The following is a 23,122-nucleotide window of genomic DNA, read 5'->3' as shown; positions in this document are numbered from 1 at the left end:
GATGATCTTGTGGTAATATTCTTAATGAAGATTGATTTGAGATAATGGACCTTATATGTTCATCTCAACCAACCAGAAAACGTTGATATACAGCATTTGCGGTGATGGCAAATATTCCATTAAGATACAACAATACAAATAATGTAATTACATACAGGACACATCCTGGACCTGTTAGTGAATCAAGACTTAGAGGACTCTTAGAAAGCATTACACTGAGCAGATAATATATACATATCGAGAAAATGTTCACTGGAAATCGTTAACAGTAAAGTACCTGAAGGCAGAAGGTTAAAAAGAAGCACTGACAAAACACACAACCAGGCAACGCTACTCACTCTTTATGCCAGTCGTAGATCTGGTGTATGTTGCCAAACACTATTTTATCTTTTCCCTTCATGTCTTCTGGTACGCCTTTAGCGCTTAAAGTGGCCATGTAGCCCTGGAAGAGATTACACAGACACGGCCTACACTTGGTTACACAAAACACACATGGTCATACATATTGTACATAAATATACAAACATATTCTGTTAATATTTAGTGCATATGTGCTAAGCACAAAAACACAATATTTACACTGTACTATATTTGTGAAATTAAACATGGGCCCATTCAGAGTGGACAGTGAAGACCAAAGTTTTTTCGGTGCATATCGATATTTAAACCTTGGACATTACTACAGACTTAAGCATTATTCCTAAGTTGCACGAGAGTTTCACACACATGGAGCAGTATGATTGAACCAGACACGTGTCTCAGTTATACATAATACTAGACCTGAACTTAAGTCCAGTATTCTGATGTGATTTCAGTGCCACTTCAGTGACTTCACCTGCTTCCGAATACACATAACTTGTAAGTCATCAACTCTTGAATAAGGACTATAGAGACACCAAGCATGCTTTTGAACTTTCACTGCTCTCAACAATATGGCAGATATTGAACAGTGGCACTGTAAAAATAGTTTCAAGGACCTTGGCTCGCTCATTTAATCCTGAACCAAATATTTAGAAACAAAAAGCAATTATTAATAGAGTATAATAATTGACTACACAACCCAAACCCCCTCCTGATGCACTACTAGTTGTTTTGGGATTATTTTCTAATACATTTAATGCTATTGTGAAACACTGATGATCTCTATAAGGCTGTTCTGTAACACTCCACATACTGTCAATATTAAAACGGCAAATATCTTCTTAGCATGCATTTAACCATTAAATGTCTGCTTATTACCTGGTAAGTTCTATTGAAATAACTGAATAAATAGTAACATAGATGTTCATTATGCTTACAGGATACAGGATGATTAATTATAAGAATGTGCAGTACAGTTTGTTATATTTTCTAATCATGTTTCAAGACCTGTAAAAATTGTATATTTTTAAAAATACATCAAAAACATTATGGAAAATATTGCAATACAATAGATGCCTTCACTCCCAGCTTCATTTTGCAATTATCCCTGGCCTCTGCCATAACAGAGCCACTCAGCTCTACCTCCTTAGTTTAACAGAGAACTCAACTGACATAGATAATTATGGGAAAGAACATGGAGGGCGGAATGTACTATAATTATTTTATTTTTTCCTGTATACTGTCACTGGCATACTGTCACTCACCTCCACTATGAGGCCCAGGTCAACTACATACAGTTTTTCTGTCTCAATCAACTCTTCGAGTACATACCTGCAGAGAAAAGAAAAGGAGACGGGTGTTGAGGGAGGGTTAAAGACATTATTTAATTATGATGTGTCAGATATGGAGCACCGGCAGATGCAACTTGTAAAATATATTTTAAGTTGTTGTTCGTTCAGCTACTCCTTGTTTGGGGTCGCCACAGCGGATCATTTGGTCTGCATGTTTCAGTTTGGCACAGGTTTTATGCCGGACGCCCTTCCTGATGCAACACTCCAATTTAACCTGGGCATGGAACCAGCACCGAGAGTTAACTTAGTGCCCTACTTGGGAATCGCTCCCGGGCTGCTGGACCACCAGGAGGCTTTGTAAAATATATTTTAACTTACTTTAAATTAAAAGTGAAAACAAAATGGAAAATTGCAACATATGTAAGAGGCTGAATGGAAACTAAATCAAGGTGGATGGGAGGAAATACTACCCCAGCACTGCAGAAACCTCAAATCTGACTGGTCAGAAAGTGGTCATTCATTTTCTATAACAGCAGCTCTACAGGTTCAGACTCCTGGTTTTGAACTACTTGCTCTGTTAGAAGGTAAAGCTCCGCCCATTCTCACCCCTTTTACAGCTGTCTTCTGGGAATTCCTTGTATTTTTGAGTCCATACCTTTGCCCATTTTCTACCACCACCTTGCTTGATATGATGATCAATAACCTTCATGTTTTTATTTATTCATTTTTTTATATAGATTCTTAGTTCAAATTTGTACTACTACACATTGTGGAAAGTTTCTAGGGATGTGAATATGTATGCAAGACACTATACCTCCAAATTCCCTATTGGTGGTCTAATATTGTTAAAGGTTAGACTCCAAACGTACATGCTTTTCTCTAAGGCACTCCTCCGCTCCTCTTCACTGTCCACAGTGACTGATGATTGGCTAGAAGTGTCATCCATCAACACAGAGCCATTGCCTTCTAGCTGCAGGTTACTGGGCTGGGGATTCTGTGGAGAAAACAGCCGAGGATAGGATTATGAAATGTATTTAATGCTTGGCAGAGAAAGAGCTGAGCTCTTTTAGTTTTGCTGTAACGGTGCAGGTTGCCTTGGTGACAGGAAAGGAACATTCAGACTGTGTTAGTGACAGTGACTGAATGATAAGAGGGATTAGCAAGCTTAGTCACTGCTACTACGATATTTTACAGCTAGGATGTCGCTAGCATTCAGTGTGACATGGCTGGCCATTGTTCATGTTAATGATGAATAATGTGGAATTTGGTCCTGCCAAACTGTGTAATGTGCTGTAGGAGGGGAAGTACAACAAAACGAAGTTCCTGTCTTTGTTGTTAATGCATATTTTGAAAGGTAATCTCAGGACAGCGTCATAAATCATACAGTTTCCCTTATAAAAGCAATGAGAAATTGGTACATGAGATTTACATGTAATGGGAACGTGATGAATAGCTCAGAAATATGACAGAATTATTATTTCAGATATAAATCTTGTGTTGAAATATTAAAAAAAATACAGACAGCTGCCTCTGTACTGGGTACAGAAAGATCCTTAATCCGTTGCCAAACGTTCAGTCACTCTGCAGCCCTTCCAGTTTCTCAGTTTCTATAGTTCTCTGTTGATAAATGTTCACGACTAATGATTAGAAGGGTCAATACATCAATCTAATGTCCTTTTTTCTAGAGCAGCACCAGCACCGCACAATTCCTGCAATAAACACCACATGTCTGTTACTGCAGCACTTGGGAAATTCAGAGCCAGTTTTAGATTCAGCGAGAGCTGATTGCAGCTTTGGAGTCACATAGCCTAATATAAAACACACTGAGATTCCTGCACTGATGCTGTGATCGAAAGCACAGTTCTTGAACGTCTCCAGGGCTGGGCTCCGGCTTGCTGCATTCTCTCTTCGTGTTTCTCAGAGCTTTACCGAGTGAGGCCTCTGCCTTTTCACAGCCTCCTCTTTAACACCATGAAGACAGCAGGGTGAAACAGTCAAGTCGTATTCACTTCTCTTCTTTACTTGACCCACTACAGTTACAGCGGGGGTGTGAAAGAGGACCAGAATGAATAGATCTGGTCCAGTTTGGAAGTCTTATGTTTACTGTTCAAAGAAAAAAAGAAGGCATGTGAAATAAATCAAAAGTGACCTCCGGTCTTAAAGCATTTCATCAGGGGCACAAAGTACAGGAACATTTGCTACCAAGAAACTGGATCTGTACCTTTGGTATTTGTTAAAAGTCCAACACCAAATAAAATGTTGAATGGTTTTTGAAACCTGCATTAGATTGGGTATGGCAGGACCTAATGGTACCTGGGGGAGGAGCTATCTGTTAGGGGAGGAGCTATCTGCTGGAGGAGGAGCTATCAAAGACAGTTTGTTGGTGCTATGCTTAGAGTGTCAAAATGCTCTGTTTCCACCCTGCACTAATGGTTATGTTTAATTTCTTAAAAACTACATGGAGTACTACATTTGTACAGTACAAATACATCACAAAGAAATAAAAATAGTTTTTGTTTCTGAGAGAGACACAGCTAAGAGTGGTGTAGGGATAGGATGCTAGGCCTTGGCCTTTTTATGACAGTCCTAAATATTAATGTTAACAGAAGACATATGCAGCTTGGCTTATATGTAAACCTGTGTGCCATAACTGCATTATAATGATATTCATAAAAGCTTCAAGAGTTCAAGATCAAACCCAGAGGCCCTGGAGCTGCGAGGCAGAAACCCTGCCGGCTCATCTTATATAAACTGATTCATTTTCAATTAGATAATGGACCACAGTTAAGCCACACACACACACACTTCAGCCATGATGGATTGAACAATGACATTGTTGCATGCTGCCATTTTTTTCCCTAGCTATATCTCAAGTTGGTGTAAAAATGAACAACATCCAGAATCCCGAGACTGATTGGTTTCTGCTGGGGCCAGTTCTTGTTTTTGAATGTTCAGTGGAAAAACATGCTGAATGAGTGCATGCATGTTAAACCTCCTGCACTGTGTGTGTTCAGAAAGTACACACAACCGAACACGTGGCGATATGTAAATATTATTTATGTATGGGTGTGTGTCTGGGAATAACACCCTTTTGCTATATTTACAGAGGCATGGATAAAATAAAATGCAGATCCTCTCTGTGCTTAGTGCTGTAACAGACTCAGGAGGTGAAAAGTACAGTGTAATTCCACTTTATTACTATTCTCAAGTATCACCGCAGGGGATTGATATTTTACCTGAGAAGTGAATGTTTATATTTCACTACAATATTTCAGCAATGGTCCACTTCATATCATACCGTATAAGTTGAACGGCTGCACTCATGCTCTGTCCTGCTGTGTTATATTGCACTGTGCCGTGTTTTGCAGTTTTGTGTGCACTGTGAATTGCATCGAGTTGAACGGTGCCGTGCTTCGGACTCGAGGTTGCACTCCCCTGCTTGGCTGACAGGTTTCCTGGCCGTACTCTTCGCCACTGATTATTTTCAGATGTGCTCCGGCCGCATCAACAGGAGAGATCCCCCCCCCTCAATCATGTTCCCTCCTTTAATGCACGCCTTGTTTTTCTATCCAGAAGTCCACTTTCTTTTCTAGGGGCGTTTAATAAAAAAAGCCCTAAATTCGGGATTGTTGTGCTTCCTGCAGGAAATTATGCTAAAGTTAGATTCGACTCCGGGAAGCTGTTTTTTTTATCGTTTCTCCATTATTTTTTGTTCTGCCTGGTAGGAGAATAGAGGAGAGAACGAAATCTTCACTCTGCTAGAAAAGGATCAGGCTGCAGCTGTATGAAATGCAAAATGCAACGACCGTTATAAAGCATGCTGTTTAAAACACTTAGAGGATCCGTCCATTTGACAGAGGAGGGCTGGATTGCTGGAGCGATTATATGTACATTCAGGAATTTTCCATTAGCCAACAAACAAGAAACTCTTGCAGGAACCCCAGGGTCTGAAGCACAGAGGCAGGTGAAGAGAAAAATACGCAGCAAGGATATGACACAACATACTGAGGGGACCCACTGTACTGAGAGTAACCACTGAAAGCAACCCTGATTTCAGAAGTTTACAGTAATAACAGATAAATATGCATGAGGGCATGACCTAAACTAGACTGACCTGATTATTTTAATCCACTGCTTTCTCTCTCTCTCTCTCTCTCTCTCTCTCTCTCTCTCTCCCTGTCAATGCAGTAAATTCAACATTCAGGCTTAATGTGACTTCATCAATCACTTTTGTTTAGTAAAAACCGAAAAAGCTCTTAAAGCACACAATCATGTATCTTCACCTTTGCAAAACATTTGCTAGAAACTATCATCATCTATGCATAGTCTGGTCGGGCCTATAACATAAACACACACACACACACACACACCTAGTTTACTTCATCACATCACATGACACCCACAATGGAGTGCCCAGAAGTGATCCTTGAAGAAATAAATGGTCCAATGACCATGACTGAGTACAAGTGTAGGACACTGACTTGTAATTATGCCGGTATAGATTTTAATCCTTGTGGAGATTTGTGCTCATTTTTACGCTCCATACAAGGACAGAAGGACAGGACAACAACTGACCCCTACACACAGAAACAAACACACACACACAGGCACATCTTACTATAACCTCATAACTGATAACTGCACCATGAAAGAGTTGAGCCAGCCCAGAACCTGATGTAGATAAGGGTACATTTATTGTCCCCATGTTGCTAAAACATAAGCATGATTAAAGCTAATGCTAAGTGTGGACTAACTGAGCGAGTTAGCTAAGGTTTCAAAGCTCGATTATAATTAATGTTGTCCATTACACCCTATACTTGTTCTTGTGCTGTGTTAATTACTTTTCCTGAAACAATACAGCTCAGGCAATTGTTCTAGCAAGGTTTATATGAATGCGGTCCAAGGTCAGAAATGAACCTTTTATTTATTAAAAGGCAATATTTGTTCTCTGGACTTAATTTTCAGGGTCATTTATTCCCTTTATTCTAAACCATTAAAAAAAACTTATGGTACTTATTTACTTTAAATTCTTTGGATTTTTATTTATCTTTTTTTTTTATCTTTTACATTTAATAGCAGGATAAATACTATAGTAAATACAGTATGTCAAAATTATTCCTATATTTTTTTTTTACGGAATTAACTAAGGGGGCTTTTTACATTTAACATTTCTAGAGGGTTATTTTTGGTTTCATTGGTTTCATTTGGTTTCATTATATATATATATATATATCACACTGGAATGCCATGTTATTAGAAAATATCGAACTTTGTGTCGGCAGCAGCATCACACCAACAGCACACCATGTCATGTTTGTTTCTATTACACACTACAGCGAAATCCTCAAATCCTCTAAGAGCTTGCTGAATACATTACTGGATGTACTTAAAGCTGAGACTGCGCAACTGTCTGGCATTGTGATTTAAGTGTCTTTAGTCCCAAGCTACACCATATTTGATGAATGCCACTGTCACTAACAGTTTCCTCCAATTAAGCAAAGCACATCATATGACGTGTGTGGTAAAGACAGGGCTGTAAATCAGAATAACTGCCACTTCTTGTCTGTCTTCATCACAATGCTGGAGCTGCAGGTGTGAGAGGTGATAGATCAGGGATCCTCTGAAAGACTCGGGAGAGCGGCTAGATCAAGTGGAAGCATATTAACAGTGACGTTGTGTGTGACGCCTGGAGCTGGGTTTTGTTTTCCCTTGGCTCCAGTGTACAAAGATATATGTGTGTATGTGTGTGTTTGATCAGTGAACGTTTTCACCTCTTGTCATCAGGCAGCCTGGTTACTAACGACCCAGCTGAGGCTGTCTAATTCCTTCTGGCTTTTCTCACACACTGAAATCATACATCCATCACTGCTACTCCAGACCCTGACAGCCCTTTCCTTGTCCCTGTCTCGTTCTCCCTCACTTTACTCCCAGACCCTCAGGGAAGCTTCAGTCAGAGGAAGAACAGCACACTGATATCTCTCTCTCTCTCTCTCTCTCTCTTTCTCTAAACTCACCTGAGTTGGGCCCAGTGAGGTGGAGCACTGAAGGGAATCAAACTGGTGTCTGTGGGATTGTGGGATTCCTGAGGCGTCTTCAGAGGCAGATGGACCATCCCTCCATTCCTACACACAAACAGACAAACCAGTGACTAGTACTATTAGATTCTTCTTCTACATTTTATAGTAAATATTTAATATTTAATTGGAGTTCTGGAGTTGCTATTAGATATCACGCAGTGGGATACAGGAGTCGAGTCTTCAACACATGACCACACGGTGTGCAGTAAGACAGATGCAGAACACAGGGTAGTCCAGCAAGTCAGCTGCTACCTCAGTGTGTGTCAACTCTGACTGTGTGTCAACTCTCACTGTATCACTGTAACATCTGTGTGTGTGTGTGTGTGTGTGTGTGTGTGTGTGTAGATTGAGAACTGAGTGTAAAACGGTGTAAAGTTCAGGGTGAGTCACAGGTAGGAAAATGTTTGCTTCACTGTTGGATATAATTCAGTATAAAATAATATAATGGTCTAATGAAGAATATGCTAACAGTCTAATACACAGCTAAAAGTCTAATATTCTGTACACAGCTCATGATTTATACATGATCAATTGCAACATAGGTGAGTTTAGCTAAAATGAAATAATTGCCCTTTAAAAAATATTGGCTCTTATTGGTTTCGCATTCAATCACACTCCCCATTTTAATGTTTGCTTACATAGCAATGACATATATTTATTTATTTAGACTCTAATCTGGTTAAGGTGTTGGGTTAAAGACTAGTGATTATGGACTAAACCATTATCACGCATTCAGAATAGTGAAATATATGTATATATATATATATATATATATATATATATATATATATATATATATATATATATATAATTAAAATAAAAAATAATAAAAAATTAAATATCTTTAATTGTATATTAATCATGTAATCATATCATAGATAGATAGATAGACAGATAGATAGATAGATATGATATAGGGTCCATTATACAATATTATCTTAAACAAAATAAACAAAAGCATTGCATGCAAAGAACACTAGCATTAGTCTTTAGTGTATAGTACTCTCATGTTCGACTAATAGAAATAAACTAATAATAAGGAAATGATATAGGATCTAATAAAGGAAAAATGAGTATATTTGGTTATGGGATTATGGGTGTATTGCATCTCTGTACCAGCTCTTTGTCTGTGTTGGTAAAGATGGTAGCACGGTCCTCTGGTGCCCTGCTATTGCCCAGTTCAGGGTTGCTCCTGCTGGGTGGAGGAGGTGCTTTTCCATCTACTCTGCGCGTCACTCTCTCCCCCTTGATCCCGCCGACTGACCCGACACTCAGCTTTCGCACCGGGTTGGTCAGCCACTTCTTCAGCGTACTGACAGAGCGACGTGAGCCAGGCGAGTTTGGGGCAGAGCTGCCTGACGCCTGGGGGGGTAAAGAGGTCACCGATGTGGAGATACTGCCCTCACTGCCTGCTGCAGTGTACGAATCTGCGCACACACACATAGAGGGAGAGAGAGAAGATGTATCTCAGAGCATGAGCAGAGGAAGAAAAACAAATAGGGCTGCCTTGCATAAACATGACTCAGTCATTCACACACAACCACAAAACCACCACACACAGCTGTGTGACACTAAACATGGGCATAAAGGAGCTACTGTTCAGTGTGTTTATGTGGCAGTAATGGTGAGCGCAAGTTTACTGGCTCTGTGCCTTTAGAAATACAGTGGCAGCTGTTGTAACTTGAGTTAACGTAGTAAAAACGTGTTTTACTGATAAAACAGCCGACTGTCCTCACGTTACTTGTTACCTCAGGAAAGTCTACATTCATACTGACTACCACTGGTGTGCTTATATTTCCATATAGGGACTGCAGTTATGTGGTTTTCACAAGCATGAGACATGATGTATTAAAAGACTTTGGTTGAAATACGGGGCTATATACAGTACAAGGGTAAAGGTCATGTTTCCAAGAGTACACTAACATGAGGGTCTGACATAAAGTATATTAAATCATTTGATTTAGAACAAGGGTGTTTAACATGTAGCCTGAGGGCTACAACCAGCACAATAAAAATTCTGATCTGGTCCAAATAAATTTGTGTTCTGTATTAAAACTTTCTTGAATTGAAATTAGAGAAAGAAATAAAATGAAATAATAAACTCTCTCTCCAAAAGACCGAATTTAGGCTTTTCACAAATGAGGGTAAATATCTAAGTAATCAAAAGTTTGTTTCAAAAAATATAATGCTAAATGAACACATTTGAGAATTGTTGATTTGTTATTTATTCTCAATTTATTATATAAAATTAGGTATTGTTCAAGGCTCCTAAATGGGAGTTTCTTTCTAAGTAGGTTCTATTAATTCTCTTTGATAGAAAAGTGCGCTATTTGGGTGTTACACCTTTAAAGGAAAGGTTTGAAGAATCCATAAAGGTTCTAGATATACAAATAATTAGAAAAACCCTTTAAGGATTCAGTAGAGTGTTTCCCGTATGCAGAGACTGCCAAGCAGAAGAAAATAAATAAATAAATAAATAAATAAATAAATAAATAAATAAATCCCTCAAAAAAATCATTGAGAAATGTGTTTCTGAGCATCTGAGAGTTGTTCACTTTACAGAAAGTTATTAAAATGTGTAAATATTATATTAAATAATTCCACTCAAATAAGGGAAATAAAGGAAAAAATAAATGGATCTATAATATATATATAATATAATATATAAATATCTATATAAAATTGTCAATGTTTAGAATTATGGTGGAGCATTTTTCTAAAGAATAATATATTTTTTTTTATATTGTACTTTTCTGAAACTCTTTGAGAGAAAGAGAGAGAGAGAGAGAGAGAGAGAGAGAGAGAGAGAGAGAATGTGCCCTTTGCCCGTTCAAGCTCTCATCACTCACACTCGAAGCGATCAGACCGGCCAGCCTCAAGAGAGAGCAACGCCAGTTAGCCAGGCTTCAGTGTGACCCAGGGGAGCTAAATATATTCCCCGACCAGCTGAGACTGTGAATACGCTGCCGGTGTCACAAGGACCCTGGGAAGGGAGCAAGGGGGGATGTGCACAGGAAGCACTCTTTAATCCTCACACACAGGAAAGGACGCAAACGTTTTTCAGTTTCTCACCACATCTATCTCGCTCCTCGCTTCCCTCGGCTTCCATCCTCCTCCTTATGCTTCACCCCTTACATCCGAGGGACATAGTTCTTTAGCCATACTTGGATTTCCAGTAGCCCCAGGTGACTCAGGATATATGCTCTGTCCACTTCCAAAAGCAGAGGCCTGAGGTCAAAGTGGGTGGAATACAGTGGCTAAGTGCACTGCTCTTGTGCAGGTCAGAGTAAACCTGTGATATCACAGAAGCTCCTGGAGTCAAGACTGTTTTATGGAGAAAGTGTTCCTGCTGTGAAAATCAGTTATTCCATTTTCACACAATTTTCCAGTTCTAAGTTAATACCATAATAAAGAGTGAATGGAATTTAGACAAATCTCAAGAGGAAGGATTACAGCCTGCTGCCCGCTGAGCAGAGGAGAGAATCCACTTTCTCACATCATATTACAGTGCTTTGGCTGAATAATGTGTGAATGAGGTGGACCGACTCCGCGTCTCTGCACACACTGGAAATGAAATTAGAGTCAAGACAACTACTTGCACTACTCGCGCTGGCAATTTCTATAAGTTTGGGTTGGAGCAGGGTTAAATTTTCACACATCTATTTTTTTTTACAACTTCATTGATATAAAATTGAGCAAAAGCCCACCACAACAGCCTCCTGCCTGCTTTAATTCATACAAACATTTTTTAATTAAAGGCACCATTAATGTATGAGGGAGAGCGTGATATTTAGTGATTATAAAGTCGGCTAGAGTAATAAAGTATAATTACTTTCCACCTCCGGTGACAAAAGCAGCATCAGTCTGCAGTCCGCGCTTATGAACAGCTCTACTGAAACGTACTGAATCAAATTCAGTGGAGTGCTGTGGCAGAGAATGTTATCAGAACTCAAGGCCTACACAATGGCATTATGGAGTTTCAAACAATCCCCTACTGTTTATGATATCCTTCACAAATCAGCTGTGGACATACACTATGTATCCGGTATTCAATCCACATTCAAAACAGCACACTGATTACATGTAAGAACATGCAAGTAACAGGCAGTAATTTACATTTGTCTAAATTTTTCAGGTACAATAAAATATATATTATTCACTGTGTCCTGTGTCTACTTAGAACCCCATGTTGTTGTTGTTGATCTTTCAGCTGCTCCCTACGTGTGTGAGGGGTCGCCACAACAGACCAACTGATCCGCACAACTACTTGGCACAGGTTTTACGTCGGATGCCCTTCCTGACGCAACCCTCCCATTTTTATCTGGGCTTGGGACTGGCACTGCATCCAATGGCTAGGGTTTGGGCGCTGGCTGGGAAAAGAACCCGCATGGTAGGCGAGAAACCTAGCAATGAGCCACCAGTGCCCAACTTACAGTCCTGTGTAATGTGTGTAATGTAAAACGTAATGTGTGTGTGTGCGTGTGAGAGAGAGAGAGAGAGAGAGAGAGAGAGAGATTAGAAACTGACACATTGGAAAAGAAAACAAAAATTAAATCTTTAATAAAAATCTTTGGAATTAAAATATAAATTATAAATGACAAATTTTTATTCCTTTGTTAAATGTGATATCCATAGATTGTGATTTATCAAGCAACAGTCTCTCGGAGCTGTCCACTCTGTGGTCATGTCTATATTCTATAGCATTTAAAGGCAAAGTAATATTTATTTTATTTAATATAATATTTCAATATTTATTTATTGTAGCAGAGCTACAAAATCATACCACAGGAGTGCACGGTTAGGTATTCTTGATTTTGTCTCTCTCGCACACACAGTTGGACAGAAGACATTCCTGGAAACACCCCCCCCACCCCCCCACGGTGCATTCTTGAGAGCATGTGTTTCAGTTCAGAGCAGCAGGAGCACAGTTTCCGTCGCTCCTCCATGACTACAAAGCTGTCACAAAAGCACAATCTGTGTGAAGCGATCCAATATCACGGGACAAATGGACAGCTTTTTAAAGAGCAACAAATTAAGGTTAGGGGGGAAAGTCAGAGACACTCCATTTCTGGAGTGAGAAATGAGAGCTCCAGACTGCAATAACTGTGTAATTGTGCTCTTTTAAGTGATCCATAAACAAGATTACAGCTACAGTGAGTTATGGAGTTTTGAGGGAATGAGAAAATGAGAAAATCCTTCAGTGCCATGTGTTGTGGGAAGGTCATTCAAGCATGCAGCTGATTGGAAGATCAAACGAATCGGGACGACAGTTCTAAGAATAAAGAGGAACGCAGCTGGTGCCGGGGCTTTTTCATGCAGAACACCAGTGCTGTACAAGTGTAAGGGAAGTGTTTAAAGAATTGAAGTCACACAATTTTCCACCTACACCAAATAATAATCAACTTGGTGTCCCAAAAGCTTTCGTGCAACGGTCACTCTGGAATTTCACCATTTTGCCTGGGTGCAACAAAGGTCATGATTCGACACATAAAAGACGTCACTTTGATAAAGTTAGTTAGATCATTTGTTTATTCATGCCTCTTGCTCTTTTTTCGTTCAAAACCTCCTGGAAAGTTCTTATTTAGGATGTGAGGTGCGTTCAAGTCACTCACAATTTGGAGAAAGTTGGAGGTATCTTCTTTTTACTACCTACAAAAAATGCAGCAGGGTTTTTTAACTCTACTTTTCGAAAATGAAGAACATCAGGTGTGTTTTACTTTTTTATGCTTTTAACCAATTTATGAAGCCATTCTTTACATATTATATCATAATTGTTCGATGCTAACGTATTTGTAATACAGCACTTACGATACAATAACTTGCTGCGTATAAGAAACACATTTATTGTCAACTACGGACGCTAAACACATTGATTTCACTATGTTTTCTCACTGACATGCCCCTAATGCAGAAAAACTTGATGACCAAAGATATGGTGCATTCAAGTCATGTCTGAAAGATTGTATTCGTGAGTTAAACACACATGGATGTCAACACCACGTCATAATTACGAGAGAGAAACATGCAGATTTGCATTTAGCGCTAAGTTTCCGAGTTGTAGGCATCTCATGCAGAAACCATGGTGGAATCAGTGGATGAAATGTCTGTAGTTGACTGTACTTGAATGTTAGTCTCAGTTATTTTTAATTATCATGTGTTCGGGATAGGAGGCACACTGTTATAGAAATACAAGAAAAGTAGATAACATTTAAGCACCTATGGGAGAGAAATTGCTGGATTACTCATTGGTGTATTTTAGAAGTTTGAAGAACCTCCATCTCATTTTTAACCAAAACAAATAGAAAGTTCGCCTTCTGTGCTTCCCACTCGTAATTACGACTTTGTGGCGGTGCTTATGTACGTTCAACTCGGATATACGATCTTTCCAGCATGACTTGAATGCACCATTGCCACAAAATATAGCTAGGCATATGAGCGCTGTTTGAAAGTTAGCAATTGTTCCGTTTACAAGCCGAAGAGATTAGCACAGCCCTTCGTTTTGTATTAGCTCATAAGTCGCAGTCAGCTCAGAGACTCATGGCAAGATCATATGTGATTTTTATTTAGACTCATGTGGCACAGAAGTCAGGCAATAACTTCAAACTTTTCAACCTGGAAGCTTTCCAGTATGCTTTGCTCCGCTCATGATCGTACATACATGCACACGCATATGCTAATGCTAACGCTCAACTCACTGCTCGAAGAGAATGATAACGAAACAGAGATAAAATACAGGAGAAAAAAATAGAAAACATTTTGCAACATCACTAGTGTAAATGCAACCTCTATTCATTTCTCTCTTGTGATGCGTGGAAGTAGGAAAAAATATACTTTATTATTATTGTTGTTATTATTATTATTATTATTATTATTATTATTATTAAATTTATTATAAATATAAATCTATCTTAAACACATATTTTTTTATAAATATAAATCTATTTTAAAGACATTTTTTTAACCTTTATGTGAGTTAAACATCTTTCTTAGCAGCATTAGCTTCCTTTGGTGCAGCAATAACGAAGAAAACACCAGAGAGCGAACAGCTTGGCTGATCAAGCACTGTACATTCGGGTCGAGGAGGAAATTGTACAAATTTGTTTTTCACTAAAGCGTGTCTCTATAACTACAGCTTTACGATTTCAACTGTTTGTAATCTACTCCCTGTCTGTGTAGATTCTCATTTCTTTTCCTCACTAATTTCTGCTTTTAGGAGATGGTGCTGTGAGACGCACTTGAATTGGGCTGGTGCTGTGACTCGGGGTTTGGTGTTTGATGTGGAGGAGCTTTTCTGAGCAAAGCTTGTCTTAGGCTGGCTTTTACCATCCAGCTGCCACTCTCGCATGATTCAAGGTGCCTAAATACACTGACGTAAATCATGACAGAGCAATGTACACACACACACACACAAGCGCATCCTTTCCAGGAAGTAAGAAATGATTTCCCAAATGTATTAGTGACCTGCAAGCTTATATCATGTAAAGAGCAGCACACTGGACACTGCACTGTTTAAGTGTTACTGCACTTAAATCACCTGTATGTTCAGTACATCACTTCCTTCCCTGTTCTGTTTGCACATATTGTACCGTTACTACATATTGCACATCATATTCAGTTCCTTCTCTTTTTCTTATTTTGATGATTTGTATTTTTTAACTTTGTTCCTTAAATTGAGTTCATTATAGAGCTGAAAAGGTTCATTTCACTGCAAGTGTCTACAGTACTGTATCTATACTTTGTACATGACAAACTGCAAAAGTTCAACAATCACCTTCTTATCCACAGCAGTAATTATTTCCCTGATCTGCAACGTCTGTGTGTTACTGTTCAGAACTGAGAATGTTCATCTCTCTTGCCTTTACTGTGGCACTTAGAGAACAGAGCGTACATGTATTATAGGGATTAAAAAGAGCTCCACTCCTAGGTCGGTTAGGCCTATCTGGGCCATCGGCAACTCATTTCTCTAATGGCGTGCTTGAGAGCAAGGACGGATTATACAGATGCATTTTCCTAATGCAAGTGCAGTACCGGTTAGTGGATTGGATAATTAACAGCCAAAAGTAAAAGGCAGGCATATTTAGCCTGCATCCTGTGATCAGTTGATGCCAGGCTCTCCCTCCTTATACACCTCTCTTTTCCTTCCTCCCTCCCTCTCTCTCTCTCTCTCTCTCTCTCTTTCATTTTCTCACTAATGGCTCTGCATTGTTCCTGAACTGAGCTCCGAGAAAAAAATAAATAAATAAAATACACTGGCACCAAGAGGCAGCTGCAGTTACAGTGTAGTCGATAAGTAGACAGTTGTTTTCACTCTCTGTTCAGGCATATTGGATTTAAAATAAAATAATGAAGCAAGATGTAATAAATTTAAAGCACTAGAATGTCTGCTGTTTGTGTTCCAATCAAATTTCTTCTCGAATGAAAACTTGTCCTGCCACTGATATATTGTATTTATGCGTGGAATTACACACGGCAGGGCGAGCTGATACGGGAAAGTAATCAACAACACCAAATTGGTGTGATGCAAAGCAGCTGAAGGTGAAGGTGATTATTTCCCCATAATATCACGTTGAGAAATGTTTTGTTTTTCATATATATATATATATATATATATATATATATATATATATATATATATATATATAATTTACAAGTAATATATAACAATTACAAGGTTTTATTTATTAACTCCTTTTATCAGAAGGCAAAAAATGGAATTTTCTTCACTATATTCATTATTGTCAATGTTTTTGTCATGTCAGCCTCCACAGTGGTGTTTATTGGCTCATATGAATGCAGGCACTCAGAGTTTTAAGAAATTTAAAGTATTTTTAGTTTTTATCTAGCATACCAGGGTCAATATTATTATAGAATAGTTCCAAAAAACACCAAAACACCAAAAGAGCCCTTAACTTTGAAGACATAATATTTAACCACTACAATTCTGCATATGGTTATCCCAACAGAAGTAAAAGCGCTGCACACTGAAATCCAGCAGTGTCCTGACTAATTTTATATCAGACTTGAACCTCAACATAACCTCAGCAGGTTCGGAAATTGTATCAGAATAGCTATAGCTATTACACATCTTTCACCTTTTACGATTTCCAGTAGATTTATATACTGGACATTCAAAGCACATTATCTTTACAGTTCATTGCAAAGTTTTACACCAATGTACACCAATTTTAAAACATATCTATAAAGAACTCCAAAATATTAAAAGAGAAACATGGGTGTACGCTGTAACAAGACAGGAATCCAAAACATGAGGCAAAATCAACCGTGAATGATGTTCTTAAATTATAAAGACCTGCAGTGTATGACAAATATGGCAAGAGGAATGGTCAAAGATGGTCAAGGATTGAGTAATTTGGGAGAGATGGAACAGAAATGACAGGAGGAATGTGTGGAGGAGTGGGCAGTGTATGTGCAGAGGTTTGATCAACAGATCATTTTGGTGTTTTCGCTATTGTGCATGGGGTGTACATACTTTTGCACTTGAGTACACTATATATATAATACAATATATACATTTTACAGTATCATAAACAAGAATTCTATATTTAATTGTTTAGACCTGCATATAGTTGATAGATATTTGCTAATCAGCCCTCAGGTGTTGATTCTTTGTAGAATTCTCTCTCAGGTTTCGTATATTGATTGAGTGCAGAGGCAGCCATTCAGCCTTCTGTGTGTGTGTGTGTGTGTTGGCAGTAATGAATCTAAGAGCACTGTAGTCTTATGGGACCTGAAAGCCTTTAGTCAGCTCTCGGTTGGCTGTGCCATAGAGCCTGCATTTGGCATCTGCCCAAAGCTTATGCACTGCTGTCCGGCTCAGTGAAGCATACACACTCACGCTTTGCACCAATATCTAACCTTGAGCAGCATGTGCAAATACAGACAGACAAATACACACATTGACAAACATCCTGCTCTACTGTCATTGCAAAACTAACTTAAAACTCACAGCAGGTGACATAGAAGTGTGCGTATACATTTACCCAGATTTACTGGCCTGGTCAATGAGCAAAGAGCAGAGTCATGATTGTCATACCCACACACATTCCCTCTCTCTCTCTCTTTTTTGAGCACTGAGACCCGGCCCTCAGATTATATATCACATACTCGGAGGAAATGGAGCTGTCTGAGGCTCTTACAGGCCCAAAAGACAGAGTTCAACTGCCTGGAAAGAGCAATGCACCTGGAACACAGGGTCACAGAGCAGGACTGAAGCAAATGATCAAACAATGATCTACAAGCCCGGGGTCCAACACACTTAAGTAAATTTAGCAGCACCGGTTGTGATTATAGCCATTTCTCAGGTTTATTTTTTCCCCTGAGTGCACCACTGCTGTTTCACTGTGCCCTCATATTTATGCTCTCATCCATATTTGGGGATTAAATCCAACATGTTTTTTGCACTCTTTCATTTAATGAGTACTGACTGTTGGCTGTTCTTTCTTTTGGCTTCTCATACCTCACAAAGTGCCGTGTCTTTCCTTAATGAGCACTGGCCAAATCATGACCAAAGATGCTGATTTGAGCACTAAAGCACATGGCTAGCAGGGTGAGCTGCAGATTGAGTCATTTTCATCGGTGCCTCTGCTTTTACAGGAAACCTGGATAAGGCACCTAATGCAGTGTAATTAACAAAGCTTCCACAGATAGCAAGCTCTCAGTGTCTGTTTTCCACTTAAGCGCACACCGATGTCTAACAAAAGCCAGAGATGGATGAGAGAGCAGGGAATGAGGAACGAGTAGGTTTGAAAGTGACAGTAATTTACCAGTGACTTATGGACGAAGCTCCGACCCGAGAATTACTCAGAGCACCAGTGTATAATCAGGAAGGCCCTGCTGGTACATCATATCCCATAAATGTGCTGATTAGGCTGTCTGCCTCAGTATGAATGTGCACAGAGCCAGGATAAACCCATATAAAGTGGTCTTGCTGACTCTTTGTTTCATTTAAGTCTACTAACAGTTCCAGGCATCTCAGAAGTGCTAACTCCAGCTCTGTGGTTGTTACATGAGTCCGGCCCGGAGCCGGGGCTCGCTGTGTGAGTGATTAAAGGGATGGTGGAGGAAAGCCACAAGCAATAAAGGAAGAGCACATAACATAGAGCTATCTAGCTGCCCTTCCTTCATTCACTACCGCAGCTGTCCCTCAGGACACTGGTGCAGCAATAGAGAAGAATACCATAAGAGAGGAAGCCGTCCTGGATACACAAAGGGCACACTTGAACACAATAGAAGAGTGAAACAGACATGCATATGAAGTTCAGTATCATGAAGTAAATATGACAAAACTGTAGACCAGATCATCAGTAGATTTCCAGAACATACCCATACTGCTGTCAGTAACTGTCACAGACTGAGCGTGTCATCCAAGATACAAAGAGAAAGATGCTACCTTCTTATTTCTCTATTCTACTATAGACAAATATGTCTGTCAGATTTTTGTGTCTGACAGTTCAGTATAAGGCATGGAAAGAGGAGATTTGCAAAATGCTGGAGTACTGGGCTTAATCACATAATACACAACACGAGACTGTTCTAGAGAGACTACCATGCAAGATCGAAAAATGCCACAGCTGCAGAAGACCACCAAATTAGGAACCATTCATATCAGAATTCTTTCGAGTCTAAGAGCCAAAGGTTAGGACCTGGCACTACAGACTAATACAAGAGCAATGAGTAAATGAGAAAATAGGATTTGGGCTGTATTTGGAAGGAGGAGAGAGATGATCCTTCACAGAATCTCTGTAAAAGGGAATTTTTTTTCAAAGCTACACAGAAGATAGTATGTGTGCATGGTTTTTCTCTCCAGGGCTAGCAAGCCTCAATAAACCTGCCATTCCCCCATTCCATCCACTTTTAATGTCATTAGGAGATGTTTATTATATTGTAAAATGTTCATGTCGTGTGCAACATGTATTATAGGTATGATAACCACTGTTAACTAGTTAAAGATTTTTATGGGTCTGTCATTTGGGACAGAGTTACATTAATTAGATAACTACATACTTTCCTGCAATCGCAGTAGCAAAAGGAGACATGAATTGGCTATGTACAGTACATGTTTGCCACTGAGCTGTGATTGCAGCAACATCAGTGATACTTAAATTCTCTCTCCCAAACAACTGGCTTAAATGATTTCCCCTATGGTACAGGGGCACAGTAGCTTAGTATTTAGCATGTTTGCCTCCAGGGTTGGGGGTTTGATCCTTGTCTCTGCCCTGTATGTGTGGAGTTTGCATGTTCTCACTTTGCGTCAGAGGTTTCCTCCAGGTACTCTGGTTTCCTCCCTCAGTCCAATGATGTTTGTAGACTTGTTTGTATCTCTAAATTGTCTAAATGTGTGTGTGTGATTGTGCACTGCAGTGGGTTGGCAGCCTGTCCAGGGTGTCTCCCACCTTGTGCCATGAGTCCCTGGGATAGACTTCAGGTTGCCCATGACTCTCTGTAGGATTAGCGAAGTAGAAGATGGATAAATCCCATGACTCTGCAGGGGTTTTTTTTCAGGTTGTCATTCTGGCAGTAAATCTGAGCTCAGTACTAAGCCCCAGTCTGAACTGGAGTCATGAAGTGGAAGTTCATGGAAATAAAATGTGCATTCCAGCACAGCTGGTCCCAGGAGTCACTCCAAGCTCATCTCTGCCAAGGAGCTGATGGCCTCCATTCCACTGGCACCGATGCAGGGGTCCGGCATTGAAGCTACCGTCTCGCTGTGGTTTTTGAGACACAGACGCTGGCACCAAACCCAGGAAGTGGAGTAGGAAATTCTACCACTTAGCCTCAATTTTGCATCACCAGCTCAGACACTTCTTAATAAGCAGCTGCAGTTGAGGCTTTCTGAGTGGCAGCTAGAGGAGGAGAGTAAACCCAATGACCTCTTCATTGAGGTTCAGGGTGAGAAGGCTGATCTGTGTTTATCTGTCAGTGGAGCTCGTTGTATTAAAAGCTCTTGGTATGGCAGATATTCAGAAAAGCTACTGATCTACTGATATTTGCTTCTGGTAGAGCAGTTCAAGTTCATCAAGTTTAATCCCATGAATCCACCAATCTTAGAAGCATGGACCCATAAAAAATACAAAACCAGGGCTGGAGTCATATCTGTCTGGAAAACTCTACGTATAGGGACTGCTTAGTGTTACTATTTTAATAATCTCTATCCTGCTCTTCAGTCAATAGTGTATCTCTTATAACTTGAAAGCAACAAACTAACTAGCTGGCTTCAGTGTAGCAGAAAACTGTGAAAGGTTTTAATTCTGACTCGGAGAAGGTATTGTAACGTCCAAACAAACTTTTTCAACTTCTATATTTAACTCAGAGACATTCTGGGCACTGATTAAAACAAGATTTTATTGCTTTCTGTGTATGTAACACCTCAAAGGAAGTAATGTTAGAGTGGTAGAGATGAGCAGGAGACTATGCTTAAACTCAGCAATTTGGTTAAGATGAGAGAGTGAGAGAGAGACAGAGAGACGTGGGAAACTAATTCAGAAACATGGGAACGAATCAAGGCTCAGAGCCTCAAACTTGCGATGAGCAAGACGTTGCAGAGACAAGACGAAACAGAAGACAAACTAATCAAGGGCTGAATTCAGAACAGGTGCTCACATTAGGTAAGAGATCGGTGATGGGACGGGGCAGAGACCGAATCAAAACACAGACATACAGCAATGTAAACAAAAAGCACATGTCATGAACTCAAAACACAAGCACTAGAGGAATTAGCATTAACAGTGTAGCTCTGATTGAATTAGTTGTGATTCCTAACATCCAATAAAAAAAAACATTTTTTATATTGGCCATGAAAATTTTATGTTGCTTATTAGATGTCAAAGTTTCCCAAAACAGTGCTAATAATAATAATAATAATAATAATAATAATAATAATAATAATAACTGTCCCAAAGGAAGCATAGCATTAAAAACCCAGCATTAGCAATTTAAAGCCAATTCTACGTTCCTGTTAAACAACTTGTTCCTCCAGGGTCCAGTGTTTCTCATCTTACTTTAATTTGCCAGTTATAAAATTAATTCAAGTTGTTCATATTGTCATGCCAGTAAAATAATATCCAAGGCCCTGGTGTCATCGTTTCTTTGATCCAGACCAGCAAAATTTTGGTTTTGGGGACCAATTTTGACCATCATATCAACTCTTTTGTGAAGAAAAAGTTCCAGATGGTACACAATCCAGCTCCAGAACTAGCACCAGTTCCTTGTTGATGGAAAAGGGCTGCCAAAGCTCCAGCCCACCAGTGTGTGTGTATGTGTGTGTGTGTGTGTGTGTGTGTTTAAGCCCACTGTAGCTTTGGATTTGTGAAGTTGCATTGGAGACCCAGATGGTACTGAGGAGCCATCTGCAGTGATGAGTCCAGAATGGATCACGGAAGCTTGTTTGTGTGTGTGTGTGTGTGTGAACTTGGACAATTGCATATATGATCATAAGCAGCACCCATGTCTCCTGAAGAGCAGCAGAGCCAGCCTGCCTCCTCACCTCCTGCCTTCTGCCTACGGCTTAATTCACCACATTAAGCTACGAAACAAAGCTCACATCACCACACCACATTGGGGCAACACTCAAATTGACACCAAACTGCAGATTGATTTAGGCCACACCACCTGAGCCCTCATCTCTCTCTCCTTCTACATCCAGAGCTCAGAGGTGCAGATTGAGCAGCCTCCTGGGGCACCACTCTTGCATGGACAGTGTGCTTTAAAGGCCACGTTTGGTCAACAGCCTGCACATCCCAGGTATTTTCTGGAACAGAAACAAACTCTGCTTTTCATTTGTCCTCTCTTAAAACTGGAGCTGCTTGAAAGCTTAGGAGACACGTGTGCCGAACATTAAATGGTGCACGCAATGTGGTAGAGATAATGTTACAGATCTCTGAAGCCGGTGTGCTCGAGCCTGTCTAAATCATTGAATTTAATATGGGCTATAATGTTGACATTCTGTTTCTAGCTCCTGAAATACTTTGGCTACTGATGCAGAGTTTGAATACTTCTTTCCCCATTCTTCTGTAGAGAAGAGTAAAAGACACAGATCAATGTAGCTTCTTTGCCTGGTTTGACTGATTAATAAAGAAATTCAGCACTTTGAGAGCCATCATCATCATCATCATCATCAGCCTGCATATTTTCTTAAAACTATGTGAATACGAAGCGACTGAATGCACACTGACTGTGTACAGCATCTGTTTGGCTCATTTCTCAAACTCCCATTTTTATTCTTTGCCATGGCTCTCGATTTTGTCTACGTCATATTGCCATAGCAACTAAATCCAAGGGGATGGGAGTGAGGGACATCTACATGAAAGATAAGTAATCACAAAGATACACAACACACACACACACATTTTTTTTTTTATGCCAGCTTGGTAACAC

General features: G+C 39.7%; 1 protein-coding gene across 4 annotated transcripts in view; it reads right to left on the bottom strand.

Moving 5' to 3' along the window:
* Positions 1 to 23,122, bottom strand: part of arhgef25a (Rho guanine nucleotide exchange factor (GEF) 25a) — a 70,431-nt gene that overhangs the window by 17,534 nt on the left and 29,775 nt on the right. For 3 of the 4 annotated variants that reach the window (XM_058409589.1, XM_058409588.1, XM_058409590.1), the window contains 5 exons: positions 8,846 to 9,156; positions 7,667 to 7,774; positions 2,522 to 2,646; positions 1,626 to 1,692; positions 339 to 442 (listed from right to left, as the gene is read on the bottom strand). In XM_058409589.1, the coding sequence (XP_058265572.1) occupies positions 339 to 442; positions 1,626 to 1,692; positions 2,522 to 2,646; positions 7,667 to 7,774; positions 8,846 to 9,156 (715 nt within the window). Of the gene's footprint in view, positions 1 to 338; positions 443 to 1,625; positions 1,693 to 2,521; positions 2,647 to 7,666; positions 7,775 to 8,845; positions 9,157 to 10,801; positions 10,854 to 23,122 lie in introns of those variants that run through there. The other variant, XM_058409591.1, reaches the window with a different exon arrangement.

Source organism: Hemibagrus wyckioides, linkage group LG15 (genome assembly GCF_019097595.1).
Source record: "Hemibagrus wyckioides isolate EC202008001 linkage group LG15, SWU_Hwy_1.0, whole genome shotgun sequence".
Lineage (NCBI taxonomy): Eukaryota > Metazoa > Chordata > Actinopteri > Siluriformes > Bagridae > Hemibagrus > Hemibagrus wyckioides.
This window is presented reverse-complemented; position numbering and strand designations above follow the sequence as displayed.